General features: G+C 38.9%; 1 protein-coding gene across 1 annotated transcript in view; it reads right to left on the bottom strand.

Moving 5' to 3' along the window:
* The window catches only part of LOC143362826 (thyroglobulin), a 49,304-nt gene that overhangs the window by 13,876 nt on the left and 15,866 nt on the right, over positions 1–19,562 (bottom strand). Inside the window, exon 2 of the mRNA XM_076803294.1 lies at positions 3,825–3,960. Coding sequence (XP_076659409.1) covers positions 3,825–3,921 — 97 coding nt within the window. The 5' untranslated portion in view covers positions 3,922–3,960. The remainder of the gene's footprint in view (positions 1–3,824; positions 3,961–19,562) is intronic.

Raw genomic sequence — 19,562 nt, 5'->3', positions numbered from 1 at the left:
AATGAAATACTATATTTTTTATACCAAAATATGGAATAATGTCGAATTCTGAGTAAAAAAGTATTGACCTTCATTAGCCCTAAACCTAATAATCAACGAGTAATTTCACTTTATTTCCTGAAAATTTTCTTACAAAGAAAAAAATCATTTAATTTTCTTTTTATTTTTCTAACCTGATATTACGCGAAGAAAATTTTCAGGAAATAAAGTGAAATTACTCGTTAATTATTAGGTTTAGGGCTAATGAAGGTCAATACTTTTTTACTCAGAATTCGACATTCTTCCATATTTTGGTACAAAAAATATAGTATTTCATGTAAAAAAAAACAAAATCGTTAGTATCAATTATTGTACTACTAACTATAGTAATTATTGTTAGTATCAAATAGAAAATTATCCGATTCGTCTCGGTGTACCCTATATACCTTTGGGGTTATAACTCAATACTAAAGTTACTGACACAAAATTTAAGTACAATGAAAATCGATTAGTTCCTCGGTAGAAGGAGGAACCCTACTTCTCCTCCCTACTTCTCTCAGCAGGGAGAGCTGGCTCATCGCGATGAAGAATCCATAACAAATAAACTTTCGAAGTCGACGTCCGCGAGAACGGAGGTCACAGCGCCGAACTATGGTTGTCCTAGATTTTCGATTTGAGTCTCGAGATGGCATCAACAACTAGATCGACTCGTTGCATATCTGGCGTACCTACTCTTTTTTACCTGCGCGATAATCTGAATTCGAATTCAATCTCGATTATCCGATTATCAGGCGATCAATGCGAGTCGTCCCTAATATTCATGAAAAGTATCTGGCGGCGTCCCGGCGCAACGCAACGGGAATTGATTAACCCGGCGAAGCATTCGCGACTGGCAATTTAACCTCGTAATTAACGTCTCGTTAAGTGCGTGATTTATCCTCTGGCAGGACGCGGTTGCCCGCCGTATAATCTCCCCGGCAAATAATTAACTCATTGATTAGAGATGCTGCACTGTCTCGCCCGTATCGATAGCGTGCTCACCACCCACTATTCACCTGCTGAATTCAGAATGATTTAATGCTTGCAACGGCCGAGTGATTATTAACAGAACGCCGCGTCGCGTCGCGTCGCCTCCACCGACGATATTCCAGCATTTCCCATTACGAATTTCCCAAGCATTTTCTGTTTAAATATTACACGACGTGACGGCCAGACGGTTCTCGAAATGGTGACATGAAAATTTCAGCTGTGAAAAGATGACTCGCGAGCCGCTAAAACATTGATACCAAATTGGTATCCCGGTAACAGCAGTGCGCGATGATCGTGACAAGATCTATTTGTCTACATTGGAACGAGTATGATCGTTTGAATTTTGCGTAACATAGGGTAAGGGAACCAATTACTGTGCCCATATTAATTATACTTATTTTTAAAGCATAATGAATATTAAGAAAGAATATTACAAAAATATTTAGAATATTATTATTTTAGAATATTATAAGTGAATATTAAAATTTTTTTCATTAAAATCAGTTAATATATATATATGTTATATAGTTCTTTTTTAATATTCATTATGCTTTAAAAGTAAGTATAATTAACATAGGCACAGTAATTGGGTCCCTTATCTTAGTGTACATAAATTTTTCGTAAAGTAAATTGAACTTTTGAACAGAATAATGACGGCCCTGTAAACAGTGATATCTACGAAATTATTACTTTGCCGTGATTTATGTCACACTCCGAGCGTTCTATCGACAACCTATTGATATGCTGGAGATGTCCCTAGTTTTAAATGCGGCCACGATAATCCTGCATGAAATGATCGACGTTCCATTTGATCACGAACTAGGCTTTGAATATTGCTTTATGACACGTTCTGCATATGTTTGTATCTTATTTATTGCTCGTGATTCTTCTGCGTTATTTTAACTTTCATTCCTTTAGACAGATGAATGTAATAGGGTCGAAGGAGATTAATCCTCCCCAGGCTGACCTTTAAATCTCATTCTACTTAAAAGTTCTTTGACAGCTGTGGATAACCATCCACAACTTTTGACAAATCCGGATAATGAAGCATAATAAAATTGAAATGGAATATCTATTTTATTTTCAGATTGATAAAGGGCGAATAAAATTTGATAGCTAAATTACCTCTTTAATCTTCTTTATTTATCGCGCTACAGTTCGGTTTCGTTAAATAAAATTGTCCATTTTGTCAGTCAATATCTGCCTTTAATTTGACTGATCCTATGATCTCTATAACCAACGATTCCTTAAAACTTCCATTTCTTCAGCACCGCTTTACACTTAACTTCAGACTTACCAGTCTATCTTCATTAGCCTAACTTCGGCCCCTACGAAAATTGACTGACATGCGCAAATTGCTCCAATTTCGAAGACAGCGATAATTTTAACTTTACTGCCGGTGGTTTCACTCTCCCCCAAATTTCGTCCCTTAACACGATAAATATAACGCCGAGGGTTGTCGGATAATTCACCAAGAGATTTCAAGGATGGGGAGGGTGTCTCGTTGTAGCCGATGCTTCAACCAACCATCAAATTGGGCTAATTTCAGTAGTTACTTTTTTCCGATTTTTTTTTTTACAATTTTAACAGCTTCGAAGCTTCTTGCTTTATTTAAACTATCATTTGGTGTAGACAATTAAATTATTATTTAAAAAATTTGGATTATTTGCACTTTGCGCTACTACTGTAGCGCATAGTTTGCAATGTTTATCTGTGTTTAATACTGGAACAACCGGACTGGTTGAAAGACTTTTTTCTGACTTTTTCTTTCACAATTATTGAAATAATAAGTGTTTTGTTGATAACACTTTCCTTTTCTTAAACAAACGCTGAAGATATTAGACGGTAAAGTAGTCAGGAGTAAGTAGTGTACGATGCAATGAAAACAAAATTTGACCTTGAAAATCGGGGTAGATAGTTTTATACGCCACGTACATTAGTATTTTCAGAAACAACATTTCATCGTTACGAATAAGATAAAAAATAAATTAAAACAAATACGATATTTCAAACAAAATTTTTACTGTTTTGAGAATTCATTAAATAAGATACTATTGTAATAACTGTTTCTAACAAATAAAATATTGTATTTCCCAAAGTGCGCGTATGATTTCAAATGAAATAGACTATTTACTATTTGAAATAATAATTTTACCCAGCCTCTGGATACAATTGCGTCAACCGAATAAACGCGAGGTGGTAGTTGTTTGGCATGTTACCCGGAAGATTAGGTTATCAAATTGGTTACGCAGGACTAAAAACGAAAGAGCAGGTTCGCTGTTCGCCGCAGAAGTTGGCGAAACTTGGGGAACGCGTTGCTCGCTGGAGGATTGATAGAGCAGCGTGCATAATGGATTTTGCGGGAGGAAATTAGGCTTGCTAGGGGTGCACATGCTCGCCTGTGGTTCCTCGGCGGGCATCAAGGACGAGTCTTCCCTCGGATTTCCGAAAACCGATCACGTCCGCGGCGTCGCATTATATGCAGATGCACGTCCGTTTCGAGAGAGCCACGCTTTCCTTTTTCTCTATTCGCCGGTGTCGGCGAACGTGAACATGAACGCTCCGTCGCTGGAGAGCCCCATTGTTTGCTAATGGCCGCTCTTTCAATAATTCGGGGCCAATCATTACGGGCGGGCGAGCCGCGATCCGACGCGACGGGTCGCGGCGGGTTGAAACGGGTTGAAACGGGTTGAAACGGGCTGCGACGGGCAGACGAAAACGGCCCGCCACCGTTCGGAAATAAAATAACAGGACGAGACAGCGGCGCAGGAGACGCGGAACCGACAGAAAAACGACGAAACAAGAAGCAAACGTACCTGCTGTGACTGATGACGACAGAGACAGTAGCAGCCAGGTCGATGACACCCACACAACGGCGCAGGCAAGCCCACCGTTGCAGAAATCACGGCGCATCCTCAGCGCATCAAGTGATTTTTGAATCGGCCGTCAGATCTGCAATTCATCGAAATCAAAATTATAAAGTAATCGTTCGAATAGCCAGCCATTTCGGGCCAGTACGCTGGCATCTTGAGCGTTGTTATTGCACGGTTAAATTTACGCAAGTCAGCCCCACTTCTCTGCCAAGTGTCAGTGTCGAAACTACCTCGGTAGACAAGAATAGAGAATGAACACAATGCATGTATGCAATACCATGACTAAGAAAAGTAAACACGAATAAAGAAAATTTGATTTTCAGTCGTTCTCGTCTTGCTTTATAATTGTAGCACCAATGAACGGCTGAGATTCTTCCTATTAAAATCAGTCCAAACGCGAGATAAATCTAATTCATTTGATCGATTTAATATGGAGCAATCCAGGTCGTAGTTATGTGTTCGATTAAGTTGTTGGGAAAAACGGTGTTTCGCTCGTGAGATTTTAACTCCTTGTCTAATTGACTAATTGACTAAAAGTCAATTTCAAAAATTTAACGTAAACTGTAATTTTTTTATTGCTCAAAGTTGTTGAATGTGTCGAGAAGAATGTACTAAATTTTTTTTATTCATTTGTAAGTTTATGAACCTCTAAACTTAATCGAAAGTCAAGAGATTCTATGACTTGTATTGCCTTTCCAATCATGCTATAACATATCGTACATTTATGAGTGATTTTTACATGCTTTAAAAAAGCTGTGTAATTTTTTGCATTATGGATATCTTTTAGGTAAGTATGGACTACACTTTCAGACTGTTTTCATATTTTTATTATACTTATTTATAAAGTTATTAATATTTGTATATGATAAATAATTCAAAAATTATTTTTACAATTATAAGACTTCATTAACGATTTTATTGTGGTTCTGAGTGAGTCCCGATGGTCTTTTTGGTCTCATTATACTCGATAGAGATTTGTGATTCCAAGCTAATAAAGTTTGGTTCCGGATTTGTCCGGTTTGACGTTTTATAGCTAATTAAGTATTAGGGTTTAAAAGTGTTTTACGTACGCCTATACGCCGTAATTAATGGTAATAATTAAAAAATATTCTTAAAATACATATCTACTTATTAAAAGCGTGAGCTTTTGAGCTTGCGAGCAGCGTGGCGGTGCTGCAAAAATTCCCTCCGAGGCAATACATGACGTCACGTTCCGAGATTGGGGGGTAATTATTGACGTCACGACCCGTACTGTAGGATCGTGATAATCACTGTCTGGGTTAGACTACACTACAGCTTTGTAACGTCACTCTATACTATACCATACCCCCCATTATTTTTCCTTCAATTCCTTCGATCTGGTAACGCTTTATTTATTTAGTTTCATTTGGCAGACGCGAGTGAAAGTAAAACAATTATTTCATGGGATTCGTGGAAATAATGAATTTATCGTTTCGGGTCGTCGACGTTGATTACAGGATTCTGGTTTCTATTTATTTAAACAGAAGTGGATCGAATGCTAAACATACCACTGCCGCGCTCTGTTCATACGACCGGTTTCAGATTTCTCATTTTATGATTATTGAAATTAGATGTTTCCACTAAAGATAATTATACACACTTTCACGTGTTATTTTTATATGGCAAGATGCGTACCGACCGGTTCGAATGGTCGGTAGGTTCGGTACGTGCTGTTGGATTTATACGACAGATTGAATAGGAATTGTTGTTGATCTTGTTCGTAATTTTCTAACTGTGCAAAGCGAAAAGAGATGTTCTCTGTCAGTCAAGGAAAGTTAAACATTAGAGCCACGGAAATGAACATTGGGTCGGTTCACCTGGCGTTTTTCAATCGGAACGATCCATTTCAAGGAGAAATGAAGAGCTGTTTGGTTTTGCGCTTTCGTGCCGGCGACTTCTGGCTTTCAGAAGAAACTTTTTCCATTACGGATCCATAATCTTGGACTTTATTGCTTCGGAAAGCACCGGCATACGGCGCCGGGGAACTTTAATGGCGAATTCTGGCCGAATAGAAACAGGAAATGCGTTGCTACGAATATCGATTCGTTGTGTGCGGTAACTTTCTCTCCGGAACGTTTAAGGAGCTCGATTAATTACTTTGCGCGATCATTCGTCGCCCGCGATGCGGTGGCAATGGACCAGTAAAATAAGAACACTTTGAAAACGTGAGAACTGTGAACAATTCGAGTTCGTCGGGTTGCATTAACGAAAAGATCTTCAAAAGATATGCAAAATACGTACAAAATGATTCACGATCAATTATCTTTAACCCTCGAACTCCTGCGAGTTTCAAGCCTATGTCGGAGTCATTTCTGACCCACACCGATATTTCACTACAGTTTTCATTCGATATAAGGCGATGGCTCGGGACCGGCTTTTGTCGTATTTCGGATGAAAAAAAAGAAGAGGGGATAGCCCATTTTCTTATTTCGAAATAAAAAGCGTCGTCATTTATTGGAAGAAAATTGTGCATATTGACGGTCGCTCGAGCTTATACCGGTCACGAATGACTCCGACATAGAATACGGAGGGGTTAAATCTTTACACTGTATTTGAATCGCTATGATCGCACACGGGAAATTCATCATTCATTGTACGATAGCTGCTTCTAAATAAATTTTATACAAATTCAATCATGTTTTCGATTACATATATTTACTCGTATTCTTAATAAATTGCATAAAATCCGCAGTCTGGTAATGATATTAGAAAACAAAACTCATAAAAATGGAAACTTTTGTAAAAATCGACTATTGATGTCGACTGTTTGATTCTCTAGGAAAGGTGACGTGCAACTTATACGTTCTCTGTGCCATCGCCGTATTTCACGGTGCTTGTATCTCTTCATCTCGAGGTGTTCGAGTAGTTCGAGGAATCGAGGAGTTCGGGTCTCCGGGTATCAATTACTCGGATATAGGTGGAATTAGATATTTTCGAGTAATGGCAGTGTAACGGCCGTGAACGTAATCTTAACGTGATTATCGATGTAATTACTAGGGAGAGCTCGAGACCGACCGGCAGCGCGTCACAGTCTTTCCCGATGCATTATTCATACGGCGGGCTGCACCCTAAATTCAAAGGCTTCCCAAAGGATGTAACCGTCGGTAATTTCGTCGGCGAACAGCTTCTCGTCCCGTCGCCGCTACAAGTATCCCGAGATACAGGGTGTAACATAATACTCGGGACCCGCTCCGACGATCGATACCCTCAAAAATAATTGAAACGACGAAAACCGCCACGCCAAAAATGCATTTCTATTTAAAACACTGGTAAGAATACGCGGAATTTTTCAAGGAAGGACTCAAAGTTGGCTGTAACTCTTACTACACTTTCATGTTATATAATCATCGATAATCACTCACAGCCGGTGATTTATTGAAGACTTCCTTTTACTTTCTTTAAGAACGTTCATTTCGTTAAACACATGATACTCGTACAGAGCATTTATTCTTCGTAAATAATAGTGCCGATAATACCTGGATTAATTAAGACTAGAACTACGGAACCCGTTAAAATGATTTGAAATTTTTTCATTTATAATTATTGAGATTGTGAAGATACATTTGTAAGGAGTTTATCTCTATGAATATATTAGATATATATTAGTACAAAATAATATATTAGTACAAAACAATCTAATTATATTCTACGGTCGATAACAATCTTCATTACTTTTTGTAAATTACTCCACCATATAAACAATTTAAAAATCTTCTATTTGCAGGATAGAAGTTTTAAATTTCAAATATTTTTTGTTGTGTTGGAAGAATCGCGTTTCCTGCGTCACCCTGGATTGTTTTACGCTGAAATTGTCCCTCGAATCCATTAACTCAATCTAGAAATAACCAAAGGGTCCAGGAATCGGTCGTAGAATTGGATTTTCCCAAAGATATATTTTTATCATTTTGAAACAGGAATTTCGTGCTTTTCCGACGCTTGCACCTTGCGGTAGGTAAATCCTGTGCACACGGCCCGCATAATCCTCGCGGGCAAAACAATTGTCGCGTATAATAGTCGCCATAGCAGAGACGGAAAAGCTTTTCGACGCGTACGTGATGGAACTGCCATTGGGTTCAAATCAAATTTCCATGAAAATTTTTAATCCTTCGTGTCTTCATTAAAGGCAGCCTGCGGTCGTCGCGATATTAAAGCGAAACAGCGACTCGTCGGATTTAATTCGAGTGGACGGTCTGGAGAATCGCGTATTGACTGGGAGCTGTTTTATCAATGTTGACATTGTTGCTAATAAATATTGTTGACAAACGGCTCCGTCACTCAACACGATTAATTGTATTATTAGGAATACAAATTAACTCGTACCCCTCGCAATTAATCAATTGCATCTGTAATTTCAAGTAAAATCTATCAACCACCATATTGGAGATTCATTAATTACTTGTAGGATAAAGAAATAGCATACAAAATGATGGAGATTATTTCAGAGAGTAGAATACAATAAAGTTTTGATCCAAGCCGAACGGAGCTACACGATCTTAGTCAGTTCACCTATCCCCTTCACTGGGCATACTCCGCGAGGGGTCGCCGAGCAGTGTAAACACTACTATTCCAATTACAAAACTTCTTTATTTTTCATTATTTTTTTATTGGACTTTCGCCAACTTATTTGTGGTATTTTTCTGATTAAAATGACACTAAACACCATATAATTTGAACTGTATTTAATGGCTTAATTGACGGTCTGCAGTGCGCCTTCGGCCGCGCGGTCCGTATTTACACGCGCATTCCTTTTCTAAGTTCGGCACAGTCGACACGGTCACAAGAAAATAGTAGCCCTACACGATCTATGTCACAGCACGGACCCGAGGATTGGGCTTAGATCAAGACTTTACTGTATATTCTGAATGTCTGTAAATAATCAACAAATTCGCGAAGGAACGGCTACGAATTAATTTGTACACCTATTAACTGATAGAAATTCATGTGCAAACTGGTGAACGTAAATTATCTGAATTACACAGTCGAATAAACATCGTGTAACGTATGGTTTATGGTTGTTTTCATAGTACTTCCCTCACAGGTGATTAATACTCGAAATGCGTTTGCGAGGAAATTCTTCGAGGTGAGCAAGTTTTTCCTTAAATAGCTAAACTTCGGCAGAAGCTGTATAGAAGCCTCGCGAAGTTTAATCACAGGTTTAATGAACAACTTCAGGTTGGAATACGAAAGTTTGTCAAATTCGACAAATTCGATTGGCATCCTCCCTTGGGGATCAGAGCCTAATACACTTTAATACGTTAGACCTTACTACGTCGTGAGAGCGAACTCTCATTTTCTAAACTTCGGCATTAAAACCTTTATTAATATCTTTATACGTGGAATTAATAACGGGATAGTGTTTGTATCGACAAGAATATCCGCGACATCACAAATAAATTCTTTCAATATTTTTATTAACACGCAAACATAAAAGAAACGTATTGTATCGTGATGATGAACTAATTCAAGTACTAGTATCATTAAAATTAGTAGTATCTTATATTATATGTTCATAATATGCAGAGTAGTCCAGTGCGTACTAGACCATCATTATCTTCGGTATTTTTGAAAATATGAAAAAACTTTATCAACCAAAGTTTTTCAGTATAAAGAGGCCTACAATAGCTTCTTGTGTACGTGAAAGAGTTTCGGAGATTTCAATGTCACCTTCACATTTTAAATAGAAACCGATATTTTTCTATGCACTATTCGATGCAGCTCGTCGTTCCCTATGAAAAAAAGTATGAACTATGTGTGTCGAAAAATGATTAATTTAAGAGATATTTCAATTTTGTTGATTAGTTGATTAATTATTAGCCTTCAATATGCCGTCCTGCGAAATGTTTTGTGAAACACAGATTTTGCATAAAAACTCATGGAGATCATTTCAGAGAGTAAAATGTGTTGTAATTGTTAGCAAGTAATCAGCAAATTCTCCAAGAAAGGGCTACGAATTAATTTGTACACCTATTATTAATTTCAGTAGATCTTCGATTTTACTCTTCTTCGCAGTTCTTTGGCATAAACGCATAAATATACGCATTCTATTTCTAGAGACTAGCACGCCCTTAGACAGGTGAGTGGAGGCTTCGATCGTTCTCATTCACAAACATTAAATTGTGGGCGGTACATATTCGACGTTTATCATAAAGAGAGACGGCTCGGTGGGAAATTGAATTCGAATTTGTCTGTTCGCGGGCGAAAGGAAAACCGTGTCCCCGATTATTCTTTCTTTTTCATCGGAATCCCGATGAAAATATCCGTGAGCGTCAATGGGAGGGGGGAGCGAAAAAAGAACGAGAAAATCGGAGGAGGAGGAAAGAAAAAGAAACGAAGGAGACGGCCCTCCCCGTCGAAGTTGTAACGAGGAACAAAGGCAAAGAAAAGAAACGAAAAGCGTCCCGACAATTCGTAGATCCAAAGCCGACTTCGCCTCATGAATAACGGAGAGGAACGCATTAGAATATTCCCGGCGGCATAACGAATAAGGAGACACAACTTCCATTGTTATTTCTCCTTTTAAAGGGAAGAATCCTAACCCGCAGCCCGACCGAGTCCTGAGAATACTTTTAGCCGGCGTTGAAATAAAAGAATCATTTTTCCCGGAAAACTCGTCCCGGCAATATCGAGCTAAATTAATTAATGCATTGATTCGTGCAACCATTTCCAGACAGTTAGTCAAATTATCCAGTTTCGCTATTATTTCGCTTGCGGTCCGATAGCTGCTCGAGGAAATTTTTCATGGTTCCGTTCGACGGCAACTGTATTTACAATTTCGTGAACGCTTTTTATCGACTTTCAAAGCTAGTAATTAAAATACGGTTTATTTCATTAACACATGGATCTCCTGAACCATTAGAACAATCTCGCATAATCTAAGTAATTTGGTTAATGAAATTGAAAATGAAATATTGGATCTTTTTGAATTCTAAAAATTTTAATGAAACTCAATTTACGTAACTACATTACGACAAAAATTACTTTTTGAAGGTGAATTTTTTTGTTTCAGCTAGTCAGAATCAGAGCTATTTTGTTGCTAGCAGTTTCTTAGGATGAAAAGAGATATGACAGAAAAAAGTCTGCAAGTAGGAAACAAATGCGAATAAATTAAAATAAAATTGCATTTCCGAGTCAGTTATAAGAAAGGAAAGCTAAATAACAATATACTCCTTCGTTTAACACTCTTTATATATATATATATATATATATATATATATATATATATTTATATATATATATTATTATATTTTTAAATCCGTTTAATATTTGCACAGATTTGTATTCCTACTAGTCGTTTTTGTTATTAGTGCATAAAATCCGCAGTCTACTTGTTACATTTTGTTTGAAAATCTTGATACAAGCCAGGCTTAATATATGAAGCAACGTATTAACCTTAGACACCTGCATTGAATTTATTTTTACTTATGTGTATTTATAAAATAAGCAATAACTTATCGATACTCTTACTGGGAATATCGTAATAGATTGAATTTCCTGGTTGGCCCTTATTTAAAGATAAAAGGAACGTATAAGTAATTTCTAATTATTAGACTCGGAATTGCATACGAAAAAAGGAATTAACTCAAATATTTCGCAGGACTTTTTTCATTGGAGGTACTAATCGACCGCTTTGCAACTTGCTGGTTCCAAATGCTACTGAATGGAGATGAGCGAGATAAAAGCCGCTGAACACAAAAATCCTCTTTAAATGCCAAGCACGTTCATTGGTGTGACAAGATTCTACTTAATTCCGGGATTCGTTAATTAGCTCTTGAATACGCAACGAGTTCAATGCGGTTCTGGTGACATTATTGCATTTCACAAACCTTAACAAAATCCGATTTGTTAAGCGATCGATAAGTATAAAAACGTCTAGACACGTTTTCATTAATGCTCACAATTAGGCTGCGGATTTTATGTGTTTATAGACTTCATAAGCCTACCGAATAAAATAAAAGCCGAACTTTATTGAATGTTTACTTTTTAATTTCATGTGCAACTAGATGAGTTCATCAATCAATAGTATAAGTTCTATCGATTAATGTTTATTAAGCAGGAATTTAGCGAATAGGCGCGCTACTAGCCGGGAATCGACGGATGCGTCTGATCACGACCTACCGATTCTACTTCTTGCATATATCATAGTAAAGCACGCGAACCCCACAGATCTTTAAACCCGTTTCTCTCGAAAACGAGGCGTCGAACAAAAAAAATGTTATTGTTTCTTTTCGACTCACTAATAATACACGTAGAATTACTTCTCAATCGGTTGTCTACGGCATGCGGGACACTCTGTATACTGAACGCGGCGTAAGTGAATCCAACAATGTCCCGTCTTGCATTACTTATGCATGACTGCACAAGTAAAAGAGACGTCAAGTAAATCTGACGAAGTCATTTTATACAGAAAAACAGGAATTTGCCTGTTATAGCTGCGCTTTGATTGGTCCATACCTTTTCTCAACGGAAAAAGTTATTTCAAATAACGTCGCGAATCACTCCTTTCAAGGAAGTACAACATTTTTGGAACAACCTGGATAGTGAGTTAGCTCATCATCAATTGCTTTGTCTATATTTGCCTTAGGTACTCGCAAGAAGTCCCATGGCAAGAATGCGGCAGGAATTCGGCAGCAACCCGTCCGATTGGGTGATTTCACACGCATTTTCGGCTCTAGCTGAATTATTGGCTGCAGCAGAGGTGTTCAACATGCCTATTAGCGGACAAGGGCGCTCGTCGATGCCCGTGGGCACAGCTGCGGGCAAAGCTACGGGCAAAGCTACGGGCAAAAGTGACTTAGCGAGGTGGGGTAGGCCGAAGCGCAGTCGTAGCTTGCCACGTAGCTGTGACATTGCGCATGACGAATGCATGCAGCCTTGCCCGCAAGGGCGTGGCTTCGTGCCCACGGGGGCATGGCTTTCTGCTCGCCGTTCTGTGTATGCCCAGGGCAAGAAAATCGCTGCCCGCACGGGCAGACGCTGAACAGCTCTAGGCTACAGTGTGTGACATCAAAACCTAACCATTCGGTGCGCTGCACTCCCCCCCCCCCAGCCACTATACCGTCCCGCGAGACTTCTTGCGAGGCACGGAGAGTATCTATATCTTATTTGCGGGAATGTCGGGAAAAATTCCGGATTTATTTCTACGGGCCTGCAGTGTTGTAACGGAGCACTGTATGTGCATTTTTGGAATTGGTCGGTTCGGGATCGCGGAACACACGGAAGGTTGAACGTCCTTTCACCGGGGTCCCCAGGAGGATTCCGTCGTATGATATCGCCTACTCTTTCAAGGCTAACGCGCGTCAGATGTAGGTCACTTCGTCAGCGGAGTTCCTTCCGGGTCGAGAGCTCGACGCGGCTCTTGCCGCTCTCACGTAAACTTTCTATTGTCGCTGATCCTCGTCGATTCCACTTATGACGGGCCGAGGCGGCCTCGTGCGTCATCGACGGAACACTTTCGTGTTGGAAGCGGATTTTTTTTTCAAACGAGTTCCACCGATGGAATCATCTTCTCCGACGGAGAGGTCATCGGCCGCCGTGCTCTGAGCAACCAGTGAACGAGAAACGCGACAAGCAACGCCTCGAATAACAGAATCGAACGACGGCGGTCTACTTACGAAAAAGAACAGCCACGAAATCCAGAGGGGAAAAAGATCCATCGCACGCCCGATTACATCCTTGTTCGAGGCCCCGTAAGTGGCTCAGTAGTACGGCCGCGCGGGCTCTCATGAAGATAGAAAGTGGCGAGTTTTCGCGTTCGACTCATCGACCACGATCCGTTCGATAGGGAAGCCATTTTTTCATTTCAATTCGGGACGAACGAGGTCATCGTTCGCTCTCGCAGGTCAAATTGCTCGCGACAATTCATGCCTTTTAGCTTTTCATACCTCGCCATAGGAAAATGGTGGCTAGAAAAGATCGGATATTGATCGCGGAAATAATTGTTTGTTTTTTCCCTTAACTCCTTGCCGGACCATTTTCTTTGCGATCTCAGCGATTAGAACGTCTTTATCTACAAAAATGTCACGGAAGAGAAAAGAAAATTTATATTTTTGGATATGGCTCAATTCACTTCGGTGCTTAAACATTGACGACAACGGAACAAGATTTTATTTCGTTTAAAAAGAAAGGTATAACATTCATATTTGCCAGACATTGTTTAAAATATTCACCACGGTTAAGAGTGTATTTTATTGTGAACATTTGAAAAATTAAAAAAAATTTTTTTAAAAAAGCTTCACAAATATATGTGCAAAATCGTATACCTAAATTCGTAAAATTAACGAAATTATGACTTCGTTGATCTCCAAAACGACGTTCGACAGAATTTGCAAAGAGAGCTTGAATTACCCAAAGAGAAGAAAAAAATGGAAGACTTTTTTTAGTAAGGAGAGGGTTTTCTTTATAGGCTCACGGATTCGTCCCAAGTATATTTTTATCGTATATAAACATATCACTGTCCAACAAAATCAAACTTTTTTCGAGTTTTGCAATACCTGTTGGGTGATTCTTATACACTTTGTCATCCTAAAACCAAATCTGAAAGCAGAACTGCTCTTGATTTTGATACAAAATGACGTGCGGAAACATTTTTAATTTGTTTACATCACAAATAGGTAAGTTTTTGTATTCAAGTTTCTTTATTAAGCATTTCTACAATGAAATGTGAATATAACTCGTATTTTTATAATCTTTTGTAATGATTGGCACCCAAAGACAAAAAAAAATGTATGTGATTAAGCATAGTAAGCAAAGACATACTTGAGTGGTACCAACGTCGACTACGCATAGCGACGGCCCTGGCGAGTCGAGAAAAGGCTGCAATGGCCGTCTGGCGCGAACGCGTCGCGCACACGCTGTCAATTAATATTTTCTGAACCTTCTCGTATATTAAGGGAACCAAATACTTTTCGTGAATGGTTTCTTTACCAGAAATGTCTGTAGAATGCATTCCTGTATAGTAAATTCCTGCTAGATAAAGGATTTTTCACATAAATACAAAAATAGAGCGTACAAAGTACTCGCGTCAGCACATTTTCAAACTTTAACAACCATTTACAACTATTAGGAAGTACATAAAAATATAATTGACTATATGAATATGTAGAGGAGAGTCCCCTCTATCTCTTGGCTCAAATTTGAACTTTCTCGCGTGTTTAGTTTTTGCGTAACACGTCATTTTGTATCAAAATCGGGCATTTTTACAAAAACCAAAATTTTTCGAAAACGTTGCGTGATGGAGCAATTCTGCTTTCAGATTTGGTTTTAGGATGACAAAGTGTATAAGAATCACCCAACAGGTATTGCAAAACGATTTTGGTGTTGGACAGTGTATGGTATATGCATATAATATTGACAATATTGTATTGTATAAAATACAATGTCGCTTTATTCGCTGAGTACCCAAATGTCTGTTAGAGTATCGATTCCGCGAGTTAACAAATGAAAATTTTCTCTTTTGTGCCTTTCCATTGTTGTCCCGCAGCTCAGAAGCACCTAAATCATTTAGGACCACTCTGCTAGGTCAGCCTATACAAACTCCACGAATGTGGTCCCGAATTTAGTACCAGCGTCCGCTGCGCCTCAGTTTACAACTTCCTGCATTTTTTCCCGCACTTTCCTTTACTAGAAAACGACCGCGCTTCATTCGTGCCGATACCCTAGCTGCGACGAACTACGTCTAAAGTTAATTTGGCCCCATAACCCTTGCCGTGCTCTAAAATCACCTCGAACGACCAATATCTTTTATTCTAAACCGGCAGTTTCTCTTTAATATCACAAAATTACAACTACACGATTTGTCTCTTCTAGAATATATTGGATAACATTCATCGTATTAACTTAAAATTCACATGATTAGTCCATTTTCTGTTTTTAAATACTCTAAACTGTTTCATTTCATTTGTCGTAAGAAAATTTCTATTTGTACTTTGTTTCTTTGAACGGTAAAATGATGAGATAATTTATTTACAAAATTAACCAGTTAAATACGAAATTTAATGTTAAAAGTCCCTCACGGGGCACGGAATTAAAATCAAGCAATGACGAGTATACACGTCGAACGCAGGCCAAATGTTCCTGTTATACATTTTACGGAAAAAGTAAAGCAAAATGAGAAAGGATTACATTTATATTCGATAAAAAAGTAACAATTAATTGTTGAAAAACGTAAACATTGTCAAAAAATAATAAAATTCAAAAAGAAGAAAATTAAACAAAAACATAATTTTAAGAAATTCAGTTGATTTCAGTAAAGCATACAAAACAATTCGGAGAATACCAGATGCATTAGAGAAAATAATGAATTTAGCTTGTAAAAAGTAATACATTGTGCGGGCAATATCCAATATACGAAAGAGAATAATCAAATTTTTTTAAAGGAATACATAACTGTTTTATTGGTAATATAAAAGAAACATACCACCAAATGACATTTTTATCACAACTTATAGAAATTTCCAGTTTTTATAGTAAAAGGGAATTTTTTATTGTACACGACGAGTATACTCGTCAACCGCACCACAACAGAGTTTTGGATTGACGTGCATACACGTCGAACGCAATTAACTGGTTAAACGGAAACAGGTGAAATATTATTCTAGGATCTTTTACGTAGCTATTTTTAAGAAACGTATGGTGGTTTAAGAAAAATGTGATTAGACTTGGGAGTAATCTTTTCTGTTGTGAAGTGCACATTATCCACAATATTGTCATAGACTACAGATCTTCATTAAAATATAAATGTTTACGAACTGATTCGTCAAAATTGGAAGTGGAAAAAGATTTGTTCTCTCTCTACTAAATGCTTTAATACAGGGAGTTCCAACTTGTTCCCCTCCGAGACCGCGAGGTCCCCACCATTAGCCAAACCAATCTTTCCACAGTCCCACTACTACGTACAGCCATAGAGTTAATGGGGCGGCAGTAGCGGCACGGAATCAGGGACAAAGTTCTATGCACTACTACATAACGATGAAGTCTAAGAGTGGGGGAAGAACCTAAGCGCACATGTTATAACACCTTGTTATAGTACATTCCAAAAAAATTAAAAATCTCGTCAACCTTTTTTTTCTAATAACAAGTTTCAGAACCTTTATTTTATAAATGCTTAATAAGCGATAGCATGCAAGAACAATTAAACGCGTCGATAGTATTGGAAGTTGCAGGGTTCGGGTGTGAAGCGTCGTTTCGTGGGAATGTTCGGCGAGAGTGTCTCCTGCCGGTATCATTATTTAACGATTCTTATCTAAACAACAATGTCGCCTTATCTCCGGTTGATTGAGCACGTGGAAAATCGACTCTCCGGCTGAAAGCATCGGCGTTGAGTACCTCAAAAGCAACATTTCCTAGGAAGCGTTCGCTATCCAGACAATAACGGCCATTACCTTCCATACCGGAAGTGGCTCCGCTATGAATCCATCCCCACAATGTCGTTCGTCATTAGGGGAGGTGAAAAGGTTCATTTCGCCAATACTGCCACCCTTAGATACCTCTCCGTATACATCGTGTTCAAAGAACGATACAAGAAATTTACTGATTTAATTTGAATAAATCACGACTTTACTCGTCGAATATTGTACAGCCACTACGAGTAGAACCGTTATTTAAGATTGCATTCGCTACTTTTATACATAATCGAAAACAAGTCCCTATGGTCGATACTTCTTATTTTCATTCTGAAATTATGTTTGCGGTCTCTGGACACGTTTAAGCGGTTTTATATTATACGTTGCTTCACCGAGTTCTGAACAATGTCTAACAGAGCTAATAGGTTTGCGAGTTCCACGCATAGGAGACATTAACATGCGGCATTGTCACCGCTTTCTTCGTTTTCGACGAAACATCGAGCCGGTTACTTCAAAACGCGCATTTAACACTTTCGCCATTGTACGAACATACGCGGAATTTCTCACGGATCTAACCACCATTTCTCAACCATATGGAAACTTTTCAAACCGGAATTAATCACCGACATCGACACAATGACGCGGATATTTTTGTCTATTAAGTGTTATGACAGTCTTCTTCAGTAGCCACATATTTCTGTTACTACTTGATCGATAATAGCGTCGAAATGGACGATTATACTGTTCACGGAGAAAATTGTTCAACATGCGTTTGCATTATAAAGCGCAATATATTTTTGGCAAAACGGCGCACTTGCAAAATTCAGCGAGCGCAACGTGCTCTTTTAATAAAGATCCTGGGGCCAAGAAGTTTCATGGAATTTTTAATAGAACGCTGCAGCCTTTCCGGCACGACGCGCGCGACGATAAAGCGAACGGATTTATGCAGAAGTCATGTTCAACAAAGGAACGGTAATGGGGGTCTGTTAGCCGCGAGAAATTCGAATGACTGTCCCGCGTCGTACAACGTCGAAAAGTTCCAGCGGGTTCGTATTAGGCTTTCAGAAAGTTCCGAGCATCTTCAAAATCCACTTTCCTGACGCTTTCTCCGTAAATAACTTCGGAAAGGAAGAGAGAAACCCGTTTCGAAAGACTCCTTCTCGAAAGTAGTCCCGTATCGAATTTTCTACCAGGCAACCTGATCGCGTGGCCATCTTGAATCGTCGAGCATGCTGTTTAGTTCGCCCGATTGGCAACGAGCTTTATGCGATACACGATAGCCCAAAGCAACTTCTGAAGTGGTAAGGTCTCGGGAGGATGCCGTACTGAATTTATGATGACAGTTCTCGTAATTTTATACGCATAAACGTCGGCCATTCGTGGCGCTCGTGTCTAAACAACTCGCACTAGAAATGACGAATGATTGTTATAACGTGACGACGTTGACACGTCTGTAGCTGTTTCGAAATTTTAATCGATCGGTAACTATTGGACTGAAGGTAAATATACCTACGATATATAAATATTCTTTTTCATATATGATCAGTGAAACAAGTATTCACGCGGCCTTCAAAATGCAGTAACTTTTTTAAAAGTGAAAATAATGAATTTACTACAGGAATGAGCAACTGATTATTCACAAGCTGTCGAAACTCGAGCCGCTAACCCCACCACTGTGCTCCGACTTGCATTCGCCGCGGTACTGGGGATAGCGGCTTGAGCGTTGCACAATGAGACAAATTTCCAATCTACGTGGAAAAAATTAAGGTCAATAAACAGTTTATATTTTCGGTTAATTCTTCTTTGGGAATGTTTATTTAGCCTAAGAAATCAATACATAAAAACTCTGATCCGTAACATGAAATTTGCTACTTATAAGCGTTTTAAAGGAAGTTATGTCACATCGATTAGTAACTTTCTTTACACTTCTATGCACCGTAGAGTATATTTTGCAATGACCCATTAGCATTCAAAGTTTTCGCACCACCATAATTATAACATGAGAAATTAAAGATAGGTACGCTATCTTCTTGTCCGAGAGTGTGTACACGCGAAATAGGGACCCCTATCCGCTACCTATGACGCAGCGATCATCTCGATCGTTTCGGACGCGCAACGCGGTGCATTTCGTCGTGGAAAAAAGCGCGATCACGAAGAAAACTCGAGGCGTGATTTTGTTCCGTTCTGATTAACACCGGTTGATACGCGCGGGCCGGTGTTTCTCACGGTTTGCCGATGGATCATACGCGGAAATGTTCCTCGGCTATCGCGTGTTCCAGATCCTTTCTGGCCGCCGCGCGGCATTTACGGTAGAAAGTCG

This window comes from Halictus rubicundus, chromosome 18, assembly GCF_050948215.1.
Source record: "Halictus rubicundus isolate RS-2024b chromosome 18, iyHalRubi1_principal, whole genome shotgun sequence".
Lineage (NCBI taxonomy): Eukaryota > Metazoa > Arthropoda > Insecta > Hymenoptera > Halictidae > Halictus > Halictus rubicundus.
This window is presented reverse-complemented; position numbering and strand designations above follow the sequence as displayed.